At 40.5% G+C, this 20,615-nt stretch overlaps 2 protein-coding genes across 3 annotated transcripts; both read right to left on the minus strand.

Annotated features, from left to right (window-relative positions):
• Positions 1-6,354: 6,354 nt before the first annotated feature.
• On the minus strand, positions 6,355-10,103 carry LOC113065328 (C-type mannose receptor 2-like). Its single transcript, XM_026236555.1, has 5 exons — positions 10,093-10,103; positions 9,454-9,492; positions 8,887-9,273; positions 8,357-8,701; positions 6,355-8,096 (listed from the first exon to the last, which is right to left on the minus strand). The coding sequence occupies exons 2-5, from the start codon at positions 9,488-9,490 to the stop codon at positions 7,735-7,737; spliced, it is 1,131 nt and encodes a 376-aa protein (XP_026092340.1). The 5' UTR covers positions 9,491-9,492; positions 10,093-10,103; the 3' UTR covers positions 6,355-7,734.
• Positions 10,104-14,792: 4,689 nt separating this feature from the next.
• Positions 14,793-19,444, minus strand: LOC113065329 (C-type mannose receptor 2-like). 2 transcript variants are annotated; one of them, XM_026236556.1, is made up of 6 exons: positions 19,347-19,444; positions 18,661-18,710; positions 18,538-18,576; positions 17,965-18,357; positions 17,329-17,682; positions 14,793-16,117 (listed from the first exon to the last, which is right to left on the minus strand). In XM_026236556.1, exons 3-6 carry the CDS (start codon positions 18,572-18,574, stop codon positions 15,750-15,752), a joined length of 1,152 nt encoding a protein of 383 aa, XP_026092341.1. In that variant the 5' UTR covers positions 18,575-18,576; positions 18,661-18,710; positions 19,347-19,444; the 3' UTR covers positions 14,793-15,749. The 2 variants fall into 2 exon arrangements, with proteins under 2 accessions (XP_026092341.1, XP_026092342.1); XM_026236557.1 differs by lacking the exon at positions 18,661-18,710.
• Between the last annotated feature and the right edge of the window lie 1,171 nt (positions 19,445-20,615).

Below are 20,615 nucleotides of genomic sequence, written 5' to 3' on the forward strand. Positions count from 1 at the left end.
AGCTGGATGTGCTGCTATCAAACTTTCCTGAACATGGTACTCCTCTGGTACACACTCCAACGCAGGTCACCTTTAGACGGAACCTACGCTCACTCTCTCCATCTCGCATATCTTCTGTGGTTTCATCCTCACTCAGTTTTCAGCTCTGGACATGAACAGTGCTACTTACACTCTTTGCTCCACTCTAACCTCTTGTTTGGACAACGTTTGCCCACTGTCGTCTAGACCGGCACGCACCGCCCCATCTGCCCCCTGACTGTCTGAGGCTATCCGTGAACATCGCTCTAAACTCAGGGCTGCAGAGAGAAAATTGTATAAAACAATAAACTCTACTGACCTCAGTGTGTATCTGTCTCTCCTCTCTTCCTTCTCTGCAAATGTCTTCACTGATAAAAGATTATACTACCTAAACAAAATTAACAGCTATTGTGATGTTCGGACACTCTTTAAAACTGTTAAGGTAAGAATGATGGAAGACCAGGGCGAGATGCAGTTAACAGTCTTAAATGATTAAAGTAAATTGTCTTCACTGATTAATTGGAACATAAATCACAGGCTTCAAACAGAGCCAGTACAGAAATTGTCAGACGACTGGATCTAAGAAAATCTACATAAACTTCCACGAGGACAGAGGCAGGGACCCCAAGATGCATACAGCCAGTCTGAAACAGTGAAGACAGCAGGCAGAGTGAACAGCCAAGGGCAGGCGCTGAACAGGTACTCTGCAAACAGGCACAGCTGGATAATACACAGTCCAATGGCAGTATAACTCACAGTAGAAATAAGGATTTCACAGACAAGACAGGACTAGGGAACAGACGTTTCTCACAAGAGATCATTGAATAATCCGACAGCAAAACAGGGCTAGAAAGAGGGAATAAGAAGCAGAGACAATCAAGGGCAAAAGAGGGGACAGGTGAGGAGAAGGGAACGAAAGTGAAAACGGCTGAAAGCGATAATGAGCGGAGGAGTGGATGTGTGTGCGTGATAGTGTGAGTGAGTATGTGACCACAAGAGGGAGACAGAGAAAGAGGAGAAAAAAACAGGATCATGACAGTACCCCTCTCTCAACGAGCGCCCCCTGGCGCACCTGTGGACAACTGGCGGGACCGGAGGAAATCATAGATGAGTGAAGGATCCAGGACGTCCCGGGAGGGAACCCAACTTCTCTCCTCAGGACCATACCCCTCCCAGTCGACCAGATACTGATGACCGCGTCCCCGATGGCGCATGTTGAGAATGCGGCGAACCCTGTAGATAGGGGGATCATCAACAAGACTAGGGATGCGGATCGGGCGAGATGGGGGACGGATGACAGGTTTGATGCAAGAGACATGAAACACGGGATGGACCCGGCATAAATTAGGCGGAAGGTGAAGCTTTACTGCGACAGGATTTATGACCTTAACAATGCGGAATGGTCCAAAAAAAGCGGAGAGACAATTTACGTGATTCGGACTGGAGAGGTAAATTTGAAGTGGATAACCACACTCTTTGACCGCAAACAAATTCTGTGCCTATTGGCCGTAACTGTCATGCGCCTTCTAGCTCGACAGAGAGCAGATCGCACTCTCCTCCAGGTGCGTTTGCAACGGCTAATAAAAGCTTGCACTGACGGAACATTAGATTCGGAGTCTTGGGACACAAATATCGGAGGTTGATAACCGAGACAGCAATAAAAGGGAAAGTTGCTGTGACCATGATGCAGGATTCTGAGGGTGAGACTGTGAAGCATACGGGCGACAATTTGATTAGTCCGTTCTGCTTGACCGTTCGTCTGGGGATGAAACACGGACGAATGGCTAACGGATGCCCCAATCAGGCGACAAAACTAAAAAAAATTGAGAAGAAAATTGGGGGCCTCTATCAGACACAATATCAGTAGGTAAACCATGTAGCTTAAAAACATGATCAACCATGATCTGGGCGGTCTCCTTGGCAGAGGGGAGTTTAGCAAGTGGAATAAAATGGGCCGGCTTAGAAAAACGATCTACCACGGTCAGAATAATGGTGTTACCCTCTGAGAGAGGAAGCCCGTTGATAAATTCGAGAGCTAAGTGAGACCACAGTCGTGTAGGAACCGGTAACGGACGAAGTAGACCGGCCGGAGGGGAATTGCCAGTCTTAGTTCGCACGTATCGCACGTATCGCAGGGTGCAATAAATCGTAGCACATTTCGTTCTAAAGAAGACCACCAAAAGCGCTGACGGATAAAAGTGAGGGTGCCCCGGACACCAGGATGGGCTGTCAGTTTAGAGGTGTGTCCCCATTTGAAGGACAGCTCGACGCACAGATACAGGAACAAAAAGGAGCCCCTTAGGACAGTTGCGCGGGACTATGACATGAGAAAAAGAACGCTTAACCAGCATCTCTATTCCCCAGACGGTCATGCCAACAACATGACCCGGGGGAATAATCTCCTCAGGCTCAGAAGACGAAGAGGAGTCAAAAAGATGAGATAGCGCGTCAGGCTTGACGTTTTTGGTACCCGGACGATACGAGATGGTAAAATAGAAACGGGTAAAGAATAGAGCCCAGCGGGCTTGACGAGCGTTTAGTCTCTTGGCCTTGTGGATATATTCTAGGTTTCGGTGATCTGTCCAGACAATAAAAGGAACGGGAGCTCCCTCTAGCCACTGTCACCATTCGCCTAACGCTAGATGGATGGCGAGTAGTTCGCGATGCCCCTACTTCAGAGGCATCGACCTCGACTATAAATTGTTTAGAGAAGTCAGGTGTAAGAAGGATAGGCGCGGTAGTAAAACGAGACTTTAGAACGTCAAACGCAGTCTGCACAGATTCTGACCACCTAAACTGGGACTTGACTGAGGTCAGAGCTGTAAGAGGACTGAAATTTAGTATAAAATGATGATAAAAATTTTCAAACCCGAGAAAACGTTGTTGCGCGAGGCGGGAGTCGGGCACGGGCCAATCAGTAACTGCCTGGACCTTAGCTGGGTCCATACTAATCCCCTCTGCCGAGATGACTGAACCTAGGAACATAACTAAGGGGGCATGGAAAGAACATTTCTCGGTTATCAACCTCCGATTTTCCAGTAGCCGCTGAAGGACACGACGCACATGTTGGACGTGCACCTGGAGTGATGGCGAAAAGATCAAAATGTCGTCGAGGTAGACGAACACAAAGACGTTGAGCATGTCCCGTAGGACATCATTGACTAAGGCTTGAAAGACCGTGGGGGCGTTTACCAATCCGAAAGGAAGACCCGGTTTTCAAAGTGCCCTAGGGGCGTGTTAAACGCGGTCTTCCATTCATCCCCCTCCTTGATACGCACTAAGTGATAGACGTTGCGTAAATCGAGCTTTATGAAAATCTTAGCTCCCTGCAAGACTTCAAAGACAGATGACATCAGTGGTAATGGATAACGATTCTTGAGAGTGATATCATTTAAACCCCTATAGTCTATGCAGGGACGCAGGGAGCCATCTTTCTTTTTAATAAAGAAAAAAACGTATCCCGCTGGAGACGAGGAAGGAACGATGGTAACGGTGTTGAGCGAGTCAGATAGGTATTTTTTTCGAGCACCTCCCGTTTGGGATCGGATAATAAGTGTAGTCTACCCTGGGGGAGTGGGGGCGTTGTACCTGGGACAAGGTCTATACTGCAGTCATACGAGCGATGAGGGTGGAGTCTTGTAAATCTAAGAGGGGAATACCTTGTTCCAAAGCCCAAGTCTCGTCAACGAAGTTCCCCTCCATCCCCGAATCAAGCAATGCAGAGCAGGAAACTGATGATCCCGGCCAGCGGAGGTGTACGGGAAGGGCAGTACAGGACTTAGACGGAGAGACCCATGATGTAGCGCTCACCAGTAACCCTCAACCAACTGAAAAGCGCTGGCTTTTACTGGGCACCTAGAGACAAAATGATCAGCGGCAACACAGTACATGCAAAGGTGATTCATAATCCTGCATTGGCGTTCCCATGTGGATATACGAAGCGCCCCTAGCTGCATCGGCTCAGGATCAGCAGCAGATGGCAGTGGGTCGCTGCGGAAGCGGGAAGTAACGAAGCCTCCATTCTGCGAGCCCTTCGTCGCATGTCGAGGCGTCTTTCGACAAGGAGAGCCAGCTCGACAAGGGAGTCGAAACTGTCAAGAACCTCTCAGACAAAGACCTCATCCTTAATGTCAGAGTTCAGGCCCTCAAGAAAATGGGCGATTAGAGCCGGGCCGTTCCATCCACTCGATGTGGCCAGGGTTTGAAACTCAATTGAAAATCTGTGACTGACCTCTTCCCCTGGTGCAAGGCGGATAGGAGGTGGGATGCTTCGTCACCATGTGCGGACCGGTCAAAGACTTGGATCATCTCCTCCTTAAAAAGAGAAAACTTGAAGATGCAGTCCACCTCTGCCTCCCAGTGGTCTCATGATGGTAGTGGTGGAACTGTTAAAGTAAATGTCTTCACTGATTAATTGGAACATAAATCACAGGCTTCAATCAGAGCCAGAACAGAAATTGTCAGACAATTGGATCTAAGAAAATCTACATAAACTTCCACGAGAACAGATGCAGGGACCCCGAGATGCATACAGCCAGTCTGAAACAGTGAAGACAGCAGGCAGAGTGAACAGCCAAGGGCAGGCGCTGAACAGGTACTCTGCAAACAGGCACAGCTGGATAATACACAGTCCAATGGCAGTATAACTCACAGTAGAAATAAGGATTTCACAGACAAGACAGGACTAGAGAACAGACGTTTCTCACGAGAGGTCATTGAATAATCCGACAACAAGACAGGGCTAGAAAGAGGGAATAAGAAGAAGAGACAATCAAGGGCGAAAGAGGGGACAGGTGAGGAGAAGGGAATGAAAGGGGAAACAGCTGAAAGCGATAATGAGCGGAGGAGTGGATGTGTGTGCGTGATAATGTGAGTCAGTATGTGACCACAAGAGGGAGACAGAGAAGGAGGAGAAGAAACCAGGATCATGACAAAAACTTTCTCTTCTCTTCTTAATCCACCTCTACCTTCTTCTCTATCAACTCTTACAGCTGACGACTTTGCAGTTTTCTTCACAAATAAGACAAGAACCATCAGTGACCAATTCTCCACACCGCAGACTGGGGATAACTTCACAACGACCAATGCACACTCTCTCTCCTCCTTCTCCCCACTCTCAGAGATGGATGTTTCCAAACTCATCCTGTCCAATCATCCTACTACTTGTGCACTTGATCCGATCCCCACTCACCTCCTTCAAGCAATTTCTTCTTCAGTCATACCTTCACTTACTCGGGTAAGTCCACTGCTTAAGAAACCATCTCTAAATCCAGCACTTCTAGAAAACGACAGACCGGTATGCCTTCGTCCATTCATTGCAAAGACACATGTGTTCAACCAGCTTTCTATGTTCCTTGTACAGAATAACCTCCTGGACAGCAACTAATCTGGCTTCAAAAGTGGCCACTCAACTGAGACTGCCCTGCTCTCGGTTACTGAAGCCCTGCAACTGGCAAGAGCAACTTCAAAATCCTCAGTAATCATCTCACTGGACCTGTCTGCTGCTTTTGACACTGTTAATCACCAGATTCTCCTGTCCACCCTCAGAAAGATGGGCATCTCTGGAACCGCACTCCTGTGGGTTAAGTCCTACCTCTCTGACAGATCATTCAGTGTGTCTTGGATGGGTGATGTTTCTAAGTCACAACAACTTGCTACTGGAGTTCCTCACGGCTCAGTACTTGGACCACTTCTCTTCTCAATCTACATGACATCATTAGGATCTGTCATTCAGAAGCATGGCTTTTCTTATCACTGCTACGCTGATGACACTCAACTCTACTTCTCATTCCAGCCTGATGACCCGACAGTAGATGCTCGTATTTTAGCCTGTCTGAGTGACATTTCTAGCTGGATGAATGACCATCACCTTCAGCTTAACCTTACGAAGACAGAACTCCTGGTGATTCCAGCTAACCCATTGCTTCATCACAACTTCTCTATACAGCTGGGGTCGTCAACCATTACTCCTTCGAGGAGAGCCAGAAACCTAGGAGTTGTGATGGATCATCAGTTAAGCTTCACAGACCATATTTCTACAACAACCTGGTCCTGCAGGTTTGCCTTATACAACATTAGGAAGATTAGACCCTTCCTGTCAGAGCAAGCCACCCATCTTCTTGACCAAGCTCTTGTTCTCTCCAGACTGGACAATAATATGAACTTTTTAGAGTTTAAGATCCCTCCAGACTACACCCAGTTTCTCCAAAACCACACCAAATCCAGTCTGATTCGTTCATCTTCCTCATGTACATTCAGAATTAATGAGAGAGATAAGAGATCAGGTTCCCACAAGATGACATCAGTGTCAAATGAGATTTCATGCAAAGCTTTATTTTGTCAGGAAAAGATAATAGAATGAATCATGAATGTACAGAAATTCAACAATGACGAAAATCACTGACAATCAGAAATATATTTACATACAGGCGGTTATTTGTATAATTATATGCACAAATGTCAAGTCAAACATGTAATTTTTCATTATTCATTCATTTTTTTGTGTTTTATTGTATATATTTGTAGATAGTGTAATTTGCCGCAATATTGGAATATGAATAAGCATTATTTTAATATTACATTTATCTGATTATGTTTGCATGCATTCTTTGCTAATTATTTTTATTTAAAGCAAGCTGGATTATTATTTAAAGCTAGAAAGCTGGATTAGGAAAGTCCCTAAATGCAAATGGTGATGGAAAACATATGAGATAGGAGGAAGAATAATATTTTAATGCTTTCATATTCTGTCCATATGAAGGGAAAAATGCAAAAGCAGTGAAATATGATCTGACATGTAATTCTATCTTAAGTATTTTGCATCACAGTTTCCATTAAGGAACTCTGTATGAAACAAGCAAAAGCACAGGTTAAAATACAGAATAGTTTTTATTCAGTGGCATGTATTATGATTGCATATAAATGTGTCTAAGTAATTTTAGATGGAGTTTGCTTAGGCCATTGATTCAATAAAAGTAAATTTAAGTAGTAAATAAAATGTACTAAACAAACAAACAAAATCAGTAATGCAAAATGAAAGGAAACAGTAAATATTTGTATTCATCACCTCATGAGTCATGAAATTGAATCATATAACTGAACTTAAACAAGTGAAAACATTATAGAAGTTCAAATTGACATGAAAAGACTTTAAATGGAGATAATTTGAGTCATATTACAAGAAACTTCCCAATTGTAACAATGAAATATAAATTTTCTGCTTTGAAATAATATTTATTGTGAAAAAGCAAATAAAGTGGAATTTAATTGAATTCCATTGAAGGGAAGTGCACTGAGCCCCCAACTGCTCCCCAGGTGTGTGTTCATGGTTTGTGTGTGTTCTTTGGATGGGTTAAATGCAGTTGTGTTGTGCACTGAGTTTGTACTTGGCTGAATGTCACTTTGCTCAGTCAATTGAACTGAATCATTTGAGTCCAAATGGCTTGACTGAATCTGTTTTTTTCGACTCATTTTAGTCCATTAAGGATTCCTAAATACATGACGAAAACTTTATTTAGTAACAATCTATGAGATTGCAGATTATTAGTAATGTATTCTAAGTACTTTTTTTATGATCACATTAATAATGTACTGCCATTGTCTGAATATGTAATCAATAAAATCAATAATTAACAGGTATCTGATTATGGGCATTTTAAATATTATATAATCTCATCACAAGTGCTTCATGTTAGTAATCTGATTGTGTAATCTGGATCACATGTACTTGGTGCAGATGAAGTTGATTTCTTCAGTTTCAGGAAGGCTGATCCAGTGATTATCACGGGTCCGAATGGCTCCGGATCTCACCGTCTGATCACATTCGTCCAGTCCGATGTCATAATCAGAAGCCCACTGATCGTAGCACACGGTCTGACCTTTGACCCAGAACCAGATCCCCACTGTGCAGGAGTGACGCAGACCCAGCCACACGTGATCAGAGAGAGCGCTCGAGGTCACATTCATCACCCGCTGCTGCATCTGCTCCGAATCCACCGACACCAGGTCCATGTCCATGTTTCTGCAGCGTCTCAGAGCTTCAGTCCACGTCTTTTTCTCTCGGACCAGAACCAGATTATCTGGAAACACAAGAAGATGAGCAAGAAAATCAGGATACAATCAGGATCTCTGTTTCTGCCCAACTAGGATTTACTCAAGCTTCAGTCTGGATCCAGCCCTTACAAAGACCTGAGAGGAGATGACGCCAACCCCTCAGAGGACCTCAGATGATGCCAACGGTGAGACAACATAAACTACCAAAGTTTGATTGCACCATGACATTACAGTACAATACACTGACATGTAGACGTACAGCAGCTCAGAGGATTGATCTACTCACCATCATAACACACAAAGGGATGCTTTTCTGAACACTCCTCGTCTTTCCATCGTCCTTCATCACTGATAACAATCAATGTGCAGTTCTTACGTGTGTTATCAGAACTATGTTTCCAGTGTGTGAATGTGGAGGTGCTGTTATCTGACCAAACCCAGAGTCTGTGCAGACCGATCCAGACTTGATTATCTTGATTATGTGAAGGTATGTTTTGGTCTATGATCTTCTGAATCTCTTCATTCTCAGTCTGATTCCTCACGCTGGCCAGATCTGTGTGTCTCTCTCTGCAGTATTTCTGAGCTTCAGTCCAGCTCTTTTCTCCTTGTCCAGGGATGAATCCTTTACTGGCTTTAAAACAGAAAGACATTTGAGTGAATCATGTTCCTAATGGAATTTAATTAAAAAAGGAAAATACATTTCTTATTTCTGCTCTCATTTACCAAAAAACAAAAAGAGCGTATTATTATTGGACATGAAAACAGTATGTTTTGAGCTCATTTCTGAGTTTTATGATCACTTACAGCTGAACTCACCATTATAGCAGATGAAAGGCATTATTTTACTACAGTCTACATCATGCCACTGTCCTTTATGATTATTCACACAATTCTGTCCATTCCCACAGTTCATGTAAACACAGTCTCCATCTCCTCCTGGTTGTGATGGTCCCCAGTTCCTGTACTGTTCTGTGTAGAAGGCAGGGTCACTCCAGAAACCAACTCTTGTGTTCTTCAGTCCAATCCAGACACGGTCAGAGCTACTCTTTATGGCCTGTTCAATGTCATTCTGTTCTTGTATGTCACTGATAGTGACCAGATCTGTGTATTTCTCTCTGCAGTAACTCTGAGCTTCAGTCCAGCTCTTCTTCTGATTCACAAAGTGATACTGACGCGGAGCTCGTGCAGAAGAACTGACCACAGCTGAGGAGAGACACATTCACATTCAAGACAAGAAGTGCTAGTACAGTAGTGGAGTATCTTAGTATTTTACTCAATCTCCTCAACAACACACACGTTACACACTCATTCAAACACACTTGAACACGGTCAGCAGCACTAACACTAACTATCAACACTAGAACTAGTCAAGCACTCACTCACCTGTGAGCAGAAGAGACATACATGTGATTCTCTCCATTTCTGAGAGAAAAACACAAATCAGTCTCAAGAAACATCTGACCAGATCCAGAACATCAGATCATGCCATTTCTACTTTATCATTGTTTATTAGACTCTACTTCAGCTATAAATACACACAAGAAGTTAACACTTACATGCAAAGTATTTCATTAACTGATATAATGTTAAAATACCAACCTGTTGAAGCACTAAATTCTGTTTTGCCTTTATCATACACTGACAACCACCTTAAACACAGATAAAGTGATATAGTTAACAAGACAAGTACTGTAAAATGACAAGAAATGTTAGATTTATAACAGTTTTCACTGTATATTAGTGGAACGTACCATTAACAAGTTTAACAGGTTTTCATCACAAGATTTTAGATGTTTTATTTGTGAAATTATGATCAGTTTTTACATTGTATTGTTTTATGCGGCACATACAGACATTGAGATCAGATATTGCAGTATTGTAGTAAATGTTTTACTGTAAATGCATTTTTATTACATTGTTTTCCAAAAACCACACAAACGTTTAGCAGTAAAACAGTTATTAGTTTGGTATAATGTTATATAAGCACCACTGCTAATCACATCTTAACTCAGAGTTTCTTACCTGTAGATGCTGTGCTTCAGGAGTGATTGTGTGTTTGTGTCACAGACTGATATCAGTCAACGTCTCTTTCTGCTCCTCCCAGCTTTCAATTTCCTGGACAGAAAAACTCCCTTCTGTGGTGTATCAGGTTTATTTCCTCCTCTGTTGCCTGAATATCTAAAATACACTTTCAAGTTTTTCATTTATTGCACTTTGTTTATTTGCGTCTGTAGATTTCGATTCATATATTTAAAAGTTTTTTCTCCACTTCAGCATCTCTTACACACACCAAAACTGAGAGTTTAATTCCTTTCTGTATTCTGAAAGTTTTTATAGAGGGGTTTGTTCATATTTCATTCACACTGATTTATGTAACATTTTACTCCTGAAAATATGGTGAAAATATTTGTTTTCTGTCAGTTGACATTGACAGTATTTTCTGATTTATGGAGTGATAAAAAGAGAAATCCAGAATCCCCTCTGGAAAATGTAAAACATATATGTAAATCAGTGGATATTTATTTTGACAGTTTATTTTCATGTTTAAACATTTGATTTAAGAAAACTTGTAATAAAAATCTGCAATTCTTATTGTAATCAATCAACAGGGGAAGTATCCTGATATATATATTTATTATATTATTATAATATATATATATTATTTAAAAGTTTTACTATATTCCAGCCGCGGTGCTACCATTGGGCCCAGGCCTATAGTGAGTGATTTTCATTCTAGTGGTTCATCCAATGAGCAGCCCGAGGAAAGCTTTGAGTGAAAGCTTCTCAGCCAATCCCTGGCTTCTACCCCACATGTGGACTCTGCATCGTCACCAGAAAGTGATCCAATGAAATGAATGACGTTGGTGAATGTTGGAATTTTTTTGAATTTTTTTGGGGCGTCTGATTTTAACTGGCCCATCCAGTTTTCTGGAGGCCCACCTATAATAAAAATTCTGGTGCTCTTTGTGCTCTATTCACCTGTGCTGTCTTGAATTTGTACCTATAAGTGAGTTAAATTTGACAGTCTTATTTTGGAGACATCCAAAATCCTTCATAAAATAAGAAAACATTTCTGTTAGGGTTAGTCTGTAGATTAGGTTATAGCATTAATAACTAGCTCTAAATAAAAACATCTGATGTCTGTGCAATATCGTTTTTTATTTCTCAGGGGAAACATCTGAGTTGGCGTTTCGACATTGTAGTTTCCTGTTTCAGTTCCTGTTAGGATTCTGTCCACTGCAATCCCTGCACTGCCAATGAACACCTGCCGACCAGAGACTTGTATCTTCTATCTGGCCTTGTTTGTTATCTTGAGTATTTAATAAATACCTTGTTCATTCGCAGCTGGATCCAGTGTTCCTGTCCCTGACATAACGATCTGAACTGTCATGGATCCATCGATTTTAAAGAAGAACGACGGTCGGTTTGATCATCAGGATGAACAGATTACGGCAACCGGTTGAGCAGTTCAGGCCTTGGTAGCGCAGGTCTCTGATCTTACCAACCAGCTGCAACATCTGAGAGTCGATCCTGTCCATGTGCCAACTGTGCCCACACCATCATCTGCAGTTCCACCCACCACAGAAGAGCGCAGGGACTGTGCTTATATTGTGGAGCAGCGGGTCATTTCGTGGTACAGTGGCCGGTAAAAGTCAGGGCCCTTCAGTAGCAGGGAGGTTACTGATTGGTGGCATTTCCTTGTGTGAATCATCCCGAGAATCTACGCTCCTCCCGGTCAGACTGCAGTGGGCCACCTCTCATCATCAGTGCGACGCCTGGGTGGACTCCGGGGTGGATTGGAACTTCATGGACCGAAGCCTGGCCAGCAGACTCGGGATTCCCATCATTCCCATCACACATCCCATCGCTGTTAATGCTCTGGATGGTCAACTCCTGTCCTCCGTCACACACTATACCTGACCGGTGAGTCTTGTCATGTCAGGCAACCACGTAGAGGATATTCCGTTCCTCCTCATTGACTCTGCTGGGGCTCCGGTGGTTTTGTGGCACCTCTGGCTCACACTACATAACCCTCACATAAACTGGCAGCAGAACACTATCATGTCTTGGAGTGAGAATTGTTAGGTGTCTGATTGTTCTTCTGTGTCTTATTCTTTGTTGCAGGAGGAACAAACAGACCTGTCTAACATGCCCGGGGAGTACTTCGACCTGAAGGGAGTGTTCAGTACGTCCCCGGCTGCTTCTTTTCCTCCGCATCGTTCTTATGACTGTCCCATAGAGTTATTGCCAGGTATGTATCCCCCTAAGGGCAAGTTCTACTCCCTTTCCGCGCCGGAGAGGGAGGCCATGGACAAATATATTTATTATTCTCTATCACCCAAACTCATCCGCCCTTCCTCTTCTGCAGCAGCAAGTTTCTTTGTCGGTAAGAAGGATGGTACCCCGTGTCCTTTTCTTGATTATCGAGGACTGAAAAACATCACGGTAAGGAACACCTATCCCTTGCCTTTTATGTCTTCAGCTTTCGAGAGACTGCAGGGAGCCTTCTTCACAAAGTTGGACCTTCATCAAAGATGATTGGAAGACCGCTTTTAACACCCCCAGGGGGCACTTTCAATAGGTTATAGCATTAATAACTAGCTCTAAATAAAAACAGCTGATGTCTGCGCAATATCAGTTTTTATGTCTCTGGGGACATCCGAGGTAAAGTCGAGACTTCGATGAGATGTGAAAGAGAGTCTGCTGATGTCTGATAGAGCAGAAGTATATTTTTAGTATTTTTTTAAATAATTGTTTAATAAAATATTTTTATATTTGATATACTATTTTTGTATTCCCCATCTGTTTATCTCCAGTGTCTCTTGTCTGTGTTTTTCCTTGTTTAATTTGCATATTCATGTCATTTTTATTATGCAAAAATAGTCATAAATATCCCAGTCTTCCTCTGAGGTGACTAATCCGATACGAACCGATCTTCAGGACAGAATTTGAATGTGTGCCATTCTTCCTCAAAAGGCTGCTGATGACAGTAAAACACACACGAGTGAACCAGGAAACCAGGAGTGCTTTTCAGGTCAAATATGCTAAATCATCAGTGTTTTGTTCTCACGGTTCGCAGGTTCATCTGCTCATTTGGTGTTTCTGCTCTGGTTTGATTGTCTATCAGCGTCAGCTGTTACTGACGAGTGATCAGATCAGCGGCAGGTGCGTCTTGTTCTGTGGGTCTACAAATAGTCCTGTTTGTCTTGCTCATTGTCAGAACGTTGTTACTGGTTCTTTGTTGTCTCCCTCTGTTCAGTGTCCTCTAGTTCCTGTTTGTTTGGATGTTCCTGCCGCCAGTGTTAGTGCCTTGGATTGTTCGCCTGAGTTGGCGTTTCCTGTCTGGCAGAGGATCACCAATTCCCACATGATGCTGCATAAAATATGGTATGGGGTTAAATGAGTGCATGTGGCATGGGCAGCTTACACATCTGGAAAGGCACCATCAATGCTGAAAGGTATATCCAAGTTCTAGAACAACATATGCTCCCATCCAGACTTCGTCTCTTTCAGGGAAGACCTTGCATTTTCCAGCATGACAATGCCAGGCCATATACTGCATCAATTACAACATCATTGCTGCGTAGAAGGATTCAGTTACTGAAATTTAATCCAGCCTGCAGTCCAGATTTTCCCCCCATAGAAAACATTTGGTGCATCATAAAGAGAAAGATGGGACAAAGACCTAAGACAGTTGAGCAGCTAGAAGCCTGTATTAGACAAGAATGGGACAACATTCCTATTCCTGAACTTGAGCAACTTGTCTCCTCAGTCCCCAGACGTTTGCAGACTGTTATAAAAAGAAGAGGGGATGCCACACAGTGGTAAACATGGCCTTGTCCCAACTTTTTTGAGATGTGCTGATGCCACGAAATTATGAAAAACAACTTATTTTTTCCTTAGAAATGATAAATTTTCTCAGTTTAAACATTTTATATATCATCTATGTTGTATTCTGAATAAAATATTGAAACGTGAAACTTCCACATCACTACATTCTGTTTTTATTCACAATTTGTACAGTATCCCAACTTTTTTTTTTCGAACAGTGGTAATCGTGTAGATGTGGCAGTGGGACATCTGTCCTGTAGCTTGGTTATGAGGATGAGTGTCTCTCAGCAGTGGGGTCCATGCCAGCTGGGACTTAAAAGCCTTCGTGATCTGAAACAAAGAGATGACAACGAGAAGGTGCACGGTAATATGCTCATGTTTATAATTGGGAAGGAGGGAAGTTTGCGTGCCATTTGACCATACTTAGCGAGCAGTAGTGCCACGTATATATGTCCTGTGTCTATTTGGAGAATAGTAGTGATTGGAGCCATTTGACAGCTGACCCCATCAGCTGGTCACAGCCTAAGCCTCCGTGGCCTGACTGAACTAACGCTGCGCTCGATTTAATTTCAACTTTTTAATTTTTGTTTTAGCAGCGTTAAAGTTTTGCTGTGTGTGTGTGTGTGTATGTTCCTGTAATTTGCAACAATTCCATTAGTATCATGTATAAATAAGCACATTTTTTAAATCACATTATAACCTTCATCACTTCATTTAAATGCTTCTGCTGATTTTCAAATATAATGCAAATACTCAATTAAGTCATTTAATCAATATTTATTATCATTATATGATATCATTACGTTTATACATTTATGCTTACATGTATGTATTGTAGATGGTTTTATACTAATCAACATCACACACACTTTTGTCATTGAGTCAAAAATGTTAACCGTCAATAATACCAAGTGAGAACAATATAAATACACCGTAATGAAAGAAATGAATGAGACACAGGTGAGCAACATAATCAGTAACTATGGTGACAAATGAGAGAAACCTTCACTTAGAAACCATGATGACCAAGGAACCACAGGAAACAACAAGATGCAAATTAAAAGTCCATGAAAACCAAACCAAACATGACACAAACATAAATGCATCTTCCATATATTGTCCATTTAGGAACTCTTCAGGAAACTAGCTAAAACAGAGGATAAAATACAGAAGATATTTATTTTAGATGGAGTTTGCGGAACATATCATTTCCAGAAAAATAAATGTAAGTGCTTAGTACTAAATATTACGTAATAAAACACAATGATAAAGCAACACAGTAAATATTTGTCCCCATGACAGAAGCTTAAATAGACAGAAACATGACAGACGTTTAAATATACATGAAAAGACTTTAAATTGAGATCATTTGGGTCTGAGAACAGAAAACTTCCTAAATCTAACAATGCAATATACATTTTCTGTGAAGCTGCTTTGAAACAACATATATTAGGAAAAAATGCTTTACAGATTAACTGGAGTTGAATTGATTGACATTTATTCATTTAGTTGATGCTTTTATCCAAAGCGACTTACAATTGCTATATATGTCAGAGGTCTCACGCCTCTTTAGCATCTAGGGGTTAAGTGTCTTGCTCAGGGACACATTGGTGTCTCACAGTGGATTCAAACCCAGGTCTCTCACACCAAAGGCATGTGTCTTGTCCACTGCCCCAACACCACCCCATTTTACTTGAATTGAGCCCAAATGGCCTGAAATTTTTACATGTACAACTTACTATCGTTTTGTTAATTTGTCATCAATGAAAAGTAACCGGTAATTGTATTATTGGCATTTTATATGTATATTTTATATGTATGAATATTAGTAATCTGTGTAATCTGGATCACATGTACTTGGTGCAGATGAAGTTGATTTCTTCAGTTTCAGGAAGGCTGATCCAGTGATTATCACGGGTCCGAATGGCTCCGGATCTCACCGTCTGATCACATTCGTCCAGTCCGATGTCATAATCAGAAGCCCACTGATCGTAGCACACGGTCTGACCGTTGATCCAGTACCAGATCCCCATTGTGCAGGAGTGACGCAGACCCAGCCACACGTGATCAGAGGAGGCACTTGCTTTCATCAACAAGATCTTCACCCATCGCTGCATCTGCTCCGAATCCACCGACACCAGGTCCATGTCCATGTTTCTGCAGCGTCTCAGAGCTTCAGTCCACGTCTTATTCTCTCGGACCAGAACCAGATTATCTGGAAACACAAACAGATGAGCAAGAAAATCAGGATACAAAACATTTAACTTTGAAATACAGGAGCCAGTGCTTTTTTAGTATTATTGAGATATTAATATAGTTTTTATCAATATTTTGAATTGTTTTTTTTTTTTTATTAATGTATATATATTTATATATACTTAATTATTATTATTATGGTTTTAGTTATTTTAGTACATCAGGAACAACTAAATTACAATGAGAAAACTTACTTGGACCATATATATTTTTAAGGGATAGTTCACCTAAAAATGAAAAGTTTTTCTCACGAGGTTCCAGACCTCTAAGACTTTGGTTAATCTTCAAAACAGAGATGAAAATCATGAAGATATTATTAATGATAATATCATTAATTATTATTAATAACGTCAATGACTTTTATTGGACCCACAAATAACGTCTCTCTCTCTCTCTCTCTCTCTACACTGTATATAAAGTATATTATATATTATTATGTAAAGTATAATATTATACACTATAATATAATATTATATAATCTAATTTTGTATTATTTTATAGTTGTATTCAAGTTGTCTGTCTGGAACGCAGCATTAGGTTAACATCAATAAATGATTGTGTACTACAATTACGAGCCATTCTATAAGGTGACATTTCAGCACTTGACAAACGGACAGCGACTCCTGAGTAGCACTAAAAGCACAGCTACATGCAAATGTGTTAAGTGCATTTTTGGGAAATGCACGTGAAACAATAACGAACAATCGTAAAATGACTCGTAGAAAACTTTCTTAAGCGCTAAGATCAAACGTTATCGGGAAACTGTGTAAAGTTAATCAATCACAAACAAGTTAAAATCAGATATTCACAGCTCTACTGTCTGACTCAATAATGTCATTATTCAACTTAAAACTCTTGATTCACATGGATTCTCCTTATAATGTGTTTGAATCTTATATGTTTTGGTATTTTGGATTTTTAAATCTCTCAGGTTTCTGTAAAAAATATCTTGATTTGTGTTTTGAAGATTAACTGAAGCCTTAAAGGTTTGGAACAACATGGAGAGAAAGTGATGATCGAACAGCACGTTATATCTACAATATATAATCTATAATAACAGGAACACACGTGAAGTTATAGTGGGCTCATTGAACTTCTTCTGTAATGATGAGAGAGATTCTGTAGTTTGACATGTAGACGTACAGCAGCTCAGAGGATTGATCTACTCACCATCATAACACACAAAGGGATGCTTTTCTGAACACTTCTCATCTGTCCATATTCCTTGGCGATCAATCAATGCACAGTCATCGTGATTAGTGTTGCTGGTTTTGGGTCTATTAGATTTCCAGTGTGTGAATGTGGAGGTGCTGTTATCTGACCAAACCCAGAGTCTGTGCAGACCGATCCAGACTTGTTTATCTTTATCACTTGAAGTTCTGTTTTTGTCTATGATCTTCTGAATCTGTTCATTCTCAGTCTGATTCCTCACGCTGGCCAGATCTGTGTATCTCTCTCTGCAGTATTTCTGAGCTTCAGTCCAGCTCTTTTTCTCTTGTACAGAGATGAATCCTTTACTGCTGCCTTTAAAACAGAAAGACATTTGTCTGAAATTGATTTATAGTGCATAGTATTCCTAGTGGAAATAATAAAAAAAAAAAAAAAAAAGAGAAAACAGTTCTTTCTGCTCTCATTTAAGAAAAAGGAAACACAGCTTATATATATATATATATATATATATATATATATATATATATATATTTTTTTTTATTTATTTATTTATTTATTTTTTTACTGGTCATAAAAATACTTAATGTTGTTTTGAGCACATTTCTGGGTGCTCTGATCACATACAGCTGAACTCACCATTATAGCAGATGAAATACATTTCTTTACTACAGTCTACATCATGCCACTGTCCTTTATGATCATTCACACATTTCATGTAAATACAGTCTCCATCTCCATTTGGTTGTTTTGATCCCCAGTTCCTGTACTGAGACTCGTGTTCTCTGTAGAAGGCAGGGTCACTCAGAGACCATATCCATGAGTCTGTGCTCTTCAGTCCAATCCAGACACGGTCAGCATTGCTGTTCACTCTCTTTATGGCCTGTTCAGTGTCATTCTGTTCTTGTATGTCACTGATAGTGACCAGATCTGTGTATTTCTCTCTGCAGTAACTCTGAGCTTCAGTCCAGCTCAGGTTCTGATTCACAAAGTGATACTGACGCGGAGCTCGTGCAGAAGAACTGACCACAGCTGAGGAGAGACACATTCACATTCAAGACAAGAAGTGCTAGTACAGTAGTGGAGTATCTTAGTATTTTACTCAATCTCCTCAACAACACACACATTACACACTCATTCAAACACACTTGAACACGGTCAGCAGCACTAACACTAACTATCAACACTAGAACTAGTCAAGCACTCACTCACCTGTGAGCAGAAGAGACATACATGTGATTCTCTCCATTTCTGAGAGAAAAACACAAATCATTTAAGTTAAATTTACAGTCAAAGTAAATATTTCATTAACTCATATAATGTTAATATACCAACCTGCTGAAGTACTAAATTCTGTTTTTGCCTTTATCAAACACTGACAACCACTTTAAACACAAAAAAAGTGATATAATTAACAAGAAAAGTACTGTAAAATGATCATGTTAGATTTACAAAAATTTTTCACTGTAGATTAACTTACTCTTAACCAATTAACAAGTATTTACCGTAGGATATTTAGTCTTTTACCATTAAGAATTATAATATTTATTTCAGTCTATTGTTTTATGCGGCACATTTCTGCTGTTAAAAGCTCCAGAATCAAACTCTCTCAGTGAGATCGAGTGTTGCACTGCTGCTGTAAGTACACTACTGCAAACACAATTTTACTAAATTGTCCTTTTATTTCCTTGTTTTTCTCATATAATAATTTAAACATAAGTTACACTTGTTTTATTGGGAAATTAATTGTGAGGAAATCTTTGTATCAATCGATGTATATGAAGTTTATTTTTAAGTTGATTTATTTTTGTGTTTATTTTCTCTTAAATGTTCTCAAAGAAGCTGTATATAATTAAACTGAAAAAGTTTAGATAGCAACAGACAAAATTTACAAAATCCAGACATTCACTAGTTAACCTGTGATCAGCTGAGTATAATATAATATGAACACAGTTAAATCAGTCAGATCATAATCAATGTGAAGTTAAACTATCAGTAATCATGATCTCAGAGTTTCTTACCTGTAGATGCTGTGATTCAGGAGTGATTGTGTTTCTTCTTTTATCAGGACAGACTGATATCACGATCATTTCTCCTCTTCTGCTCCTCCCAGCTTTGCTTTTCCTGGACAGAAAAACTCCCTTCTGTGGTTTAGGTCTTTATTCAGAGCTGTGTTTCCTGCTTTATTGCCCAAAGTCAACCGTGTGTCTGTGTGTGTGTGACATTAAAATTATTTCCCTGTTAATTTACATATTGTTCTTCTTGTTTTTATGCAGATGATAGTCATGAATGTCCCAGTGTTCCTCAGGGATGAATAATCAGATACAGGACAGAGGGATTCTTCAGGACAGAATTTGAATGTGTGCCGTTCTTCCTCAAAATGATGATGATGTTAAAAAAAAACATGATCGAACCAGGAAACCAGGAGCGATTTTCAGGTAAAATATGCTAAATCATCAGTGTTTTGCCTGATTAAAAAAGCTCTTCTTGGAAACAGATATATATATATATATATATATATATATATATATATATATATATATATATATATATATAAAAAACTAATCAAATTAAACTATTATTCTACCTAGCTGACAAGTCAACATTTCTTAGTTCTGTTTAATTTAACTTCTTGTACTAAAATAACTAAACCTGAGACTTCTGGTTTGTAAGATGGTGTAGACAGGCGTTGAGTCTCGCTCTTGCAACTTTTTTAAATCTATATCTTCCTTAAAACCCCACAACTTATTTCTTTTTCACTGCCAAATATTTGGCGTGCACATATCAATATCGAATTATGAAAGCTAAATCAGCAAAACAAGGCAAAAAAAGAAACAGAAAATTGTGGCATCTTTGCGGAGATGACAGCAAAGATGTTAGCATGGCAGCTATCGCTAACCTTCTGGAGGACCATCGGGCTGCTTTCTCTGCAGATTTTAAAGTCACTGTTTGCAGGATGAGCGCGTGCTCACCTTAGAAACTACCTGTGCTTGCTAAACTCTTGGACCTTGAGTCTCGTAGTTGGTGTAATAATATAAGAATTATTGGGTTACCTGAATCCATAGAAGGACCTTGGCTGTCTGTCTTCTTCTCTGAGCTACTCGCACAAGTGTTTAGGGATGGAGTCCTGGAGGATCCCAGAGTCCAACAGAGTGCACCGGTCACTGGCTGAAAAACCGAGGTTGGGGTGAGATCTAGAGCTGTTATCACCTGCAGGGCTCAAATTGAGGGGGGATGTGGGGGGATGGCATCCCCTGGTTGAAATAAATGACAAAAAGCATCCCATCAGT

The sequence above is a fragment of the Carassius auratus genome, chromosome 48 (assembly GCF_003368295.1).
Source record: "Carassius auratus strain Wakin chromosome 48, ASM336829v1, whole genome shotgun sequence".
NCBI lineage: Eukaryota > Metazoa > Chordata > Actinopteri > Cypriniformes > Cyprinidae > Carassius > Carassius auratus.

What these genes read in the sequence shown, in the direction of transcription:
- LOC113065328 (XM_026236555.1), bottom strand. Translation starts at nt 9,490, where the DNA reads ATGGAGAGAATCACATGTATGTCTCTTCTGCTCACAG. An exon ending in TATGTCTCTTCTGCTCACAG is followed by an intron (nt 9,274 to 9,453) that starts GTGAGTGAGTGC and finishes GTCTCTCCTCAG; the next exon opens with CTGTGGTCAGTTCTTCTGCA. An exon ending in GCCTTTCATCTGCTATAATG is followed by an intron (nt 8,702 to 8,886) that starts GTGAGTTCAGCT and finishes TCTGTTTTAAAG; the next exon opens with CCAGTAAAGGATTCATCCCT.
- LOC113065329 (XM_026236557.1), bottom strand. Translation starts at nt 18,574, where the DNA reads ATGGAGAGAATCACATGTATGTCTCTTCTGCTCACAG. An exon ending in TATGTCTCTTCTGCTCACAG is followed by an intron (nt 18,358 to 18,537) that starts GTGAGTGAGTGC and finishes GTCTCTCCTCAG; the next exon opens with CTGTGGTCAGTTCTTCTGCA. An exon ending in TCCCTTTGTGTGTTATGATG is followed by an intron (nt 16,118 to 17,328) that starts GTGAGTAGATCA and finishes TTGTGTTTCCAG; the next exon opens with ATAATCTGGTTCTGGTCCGA.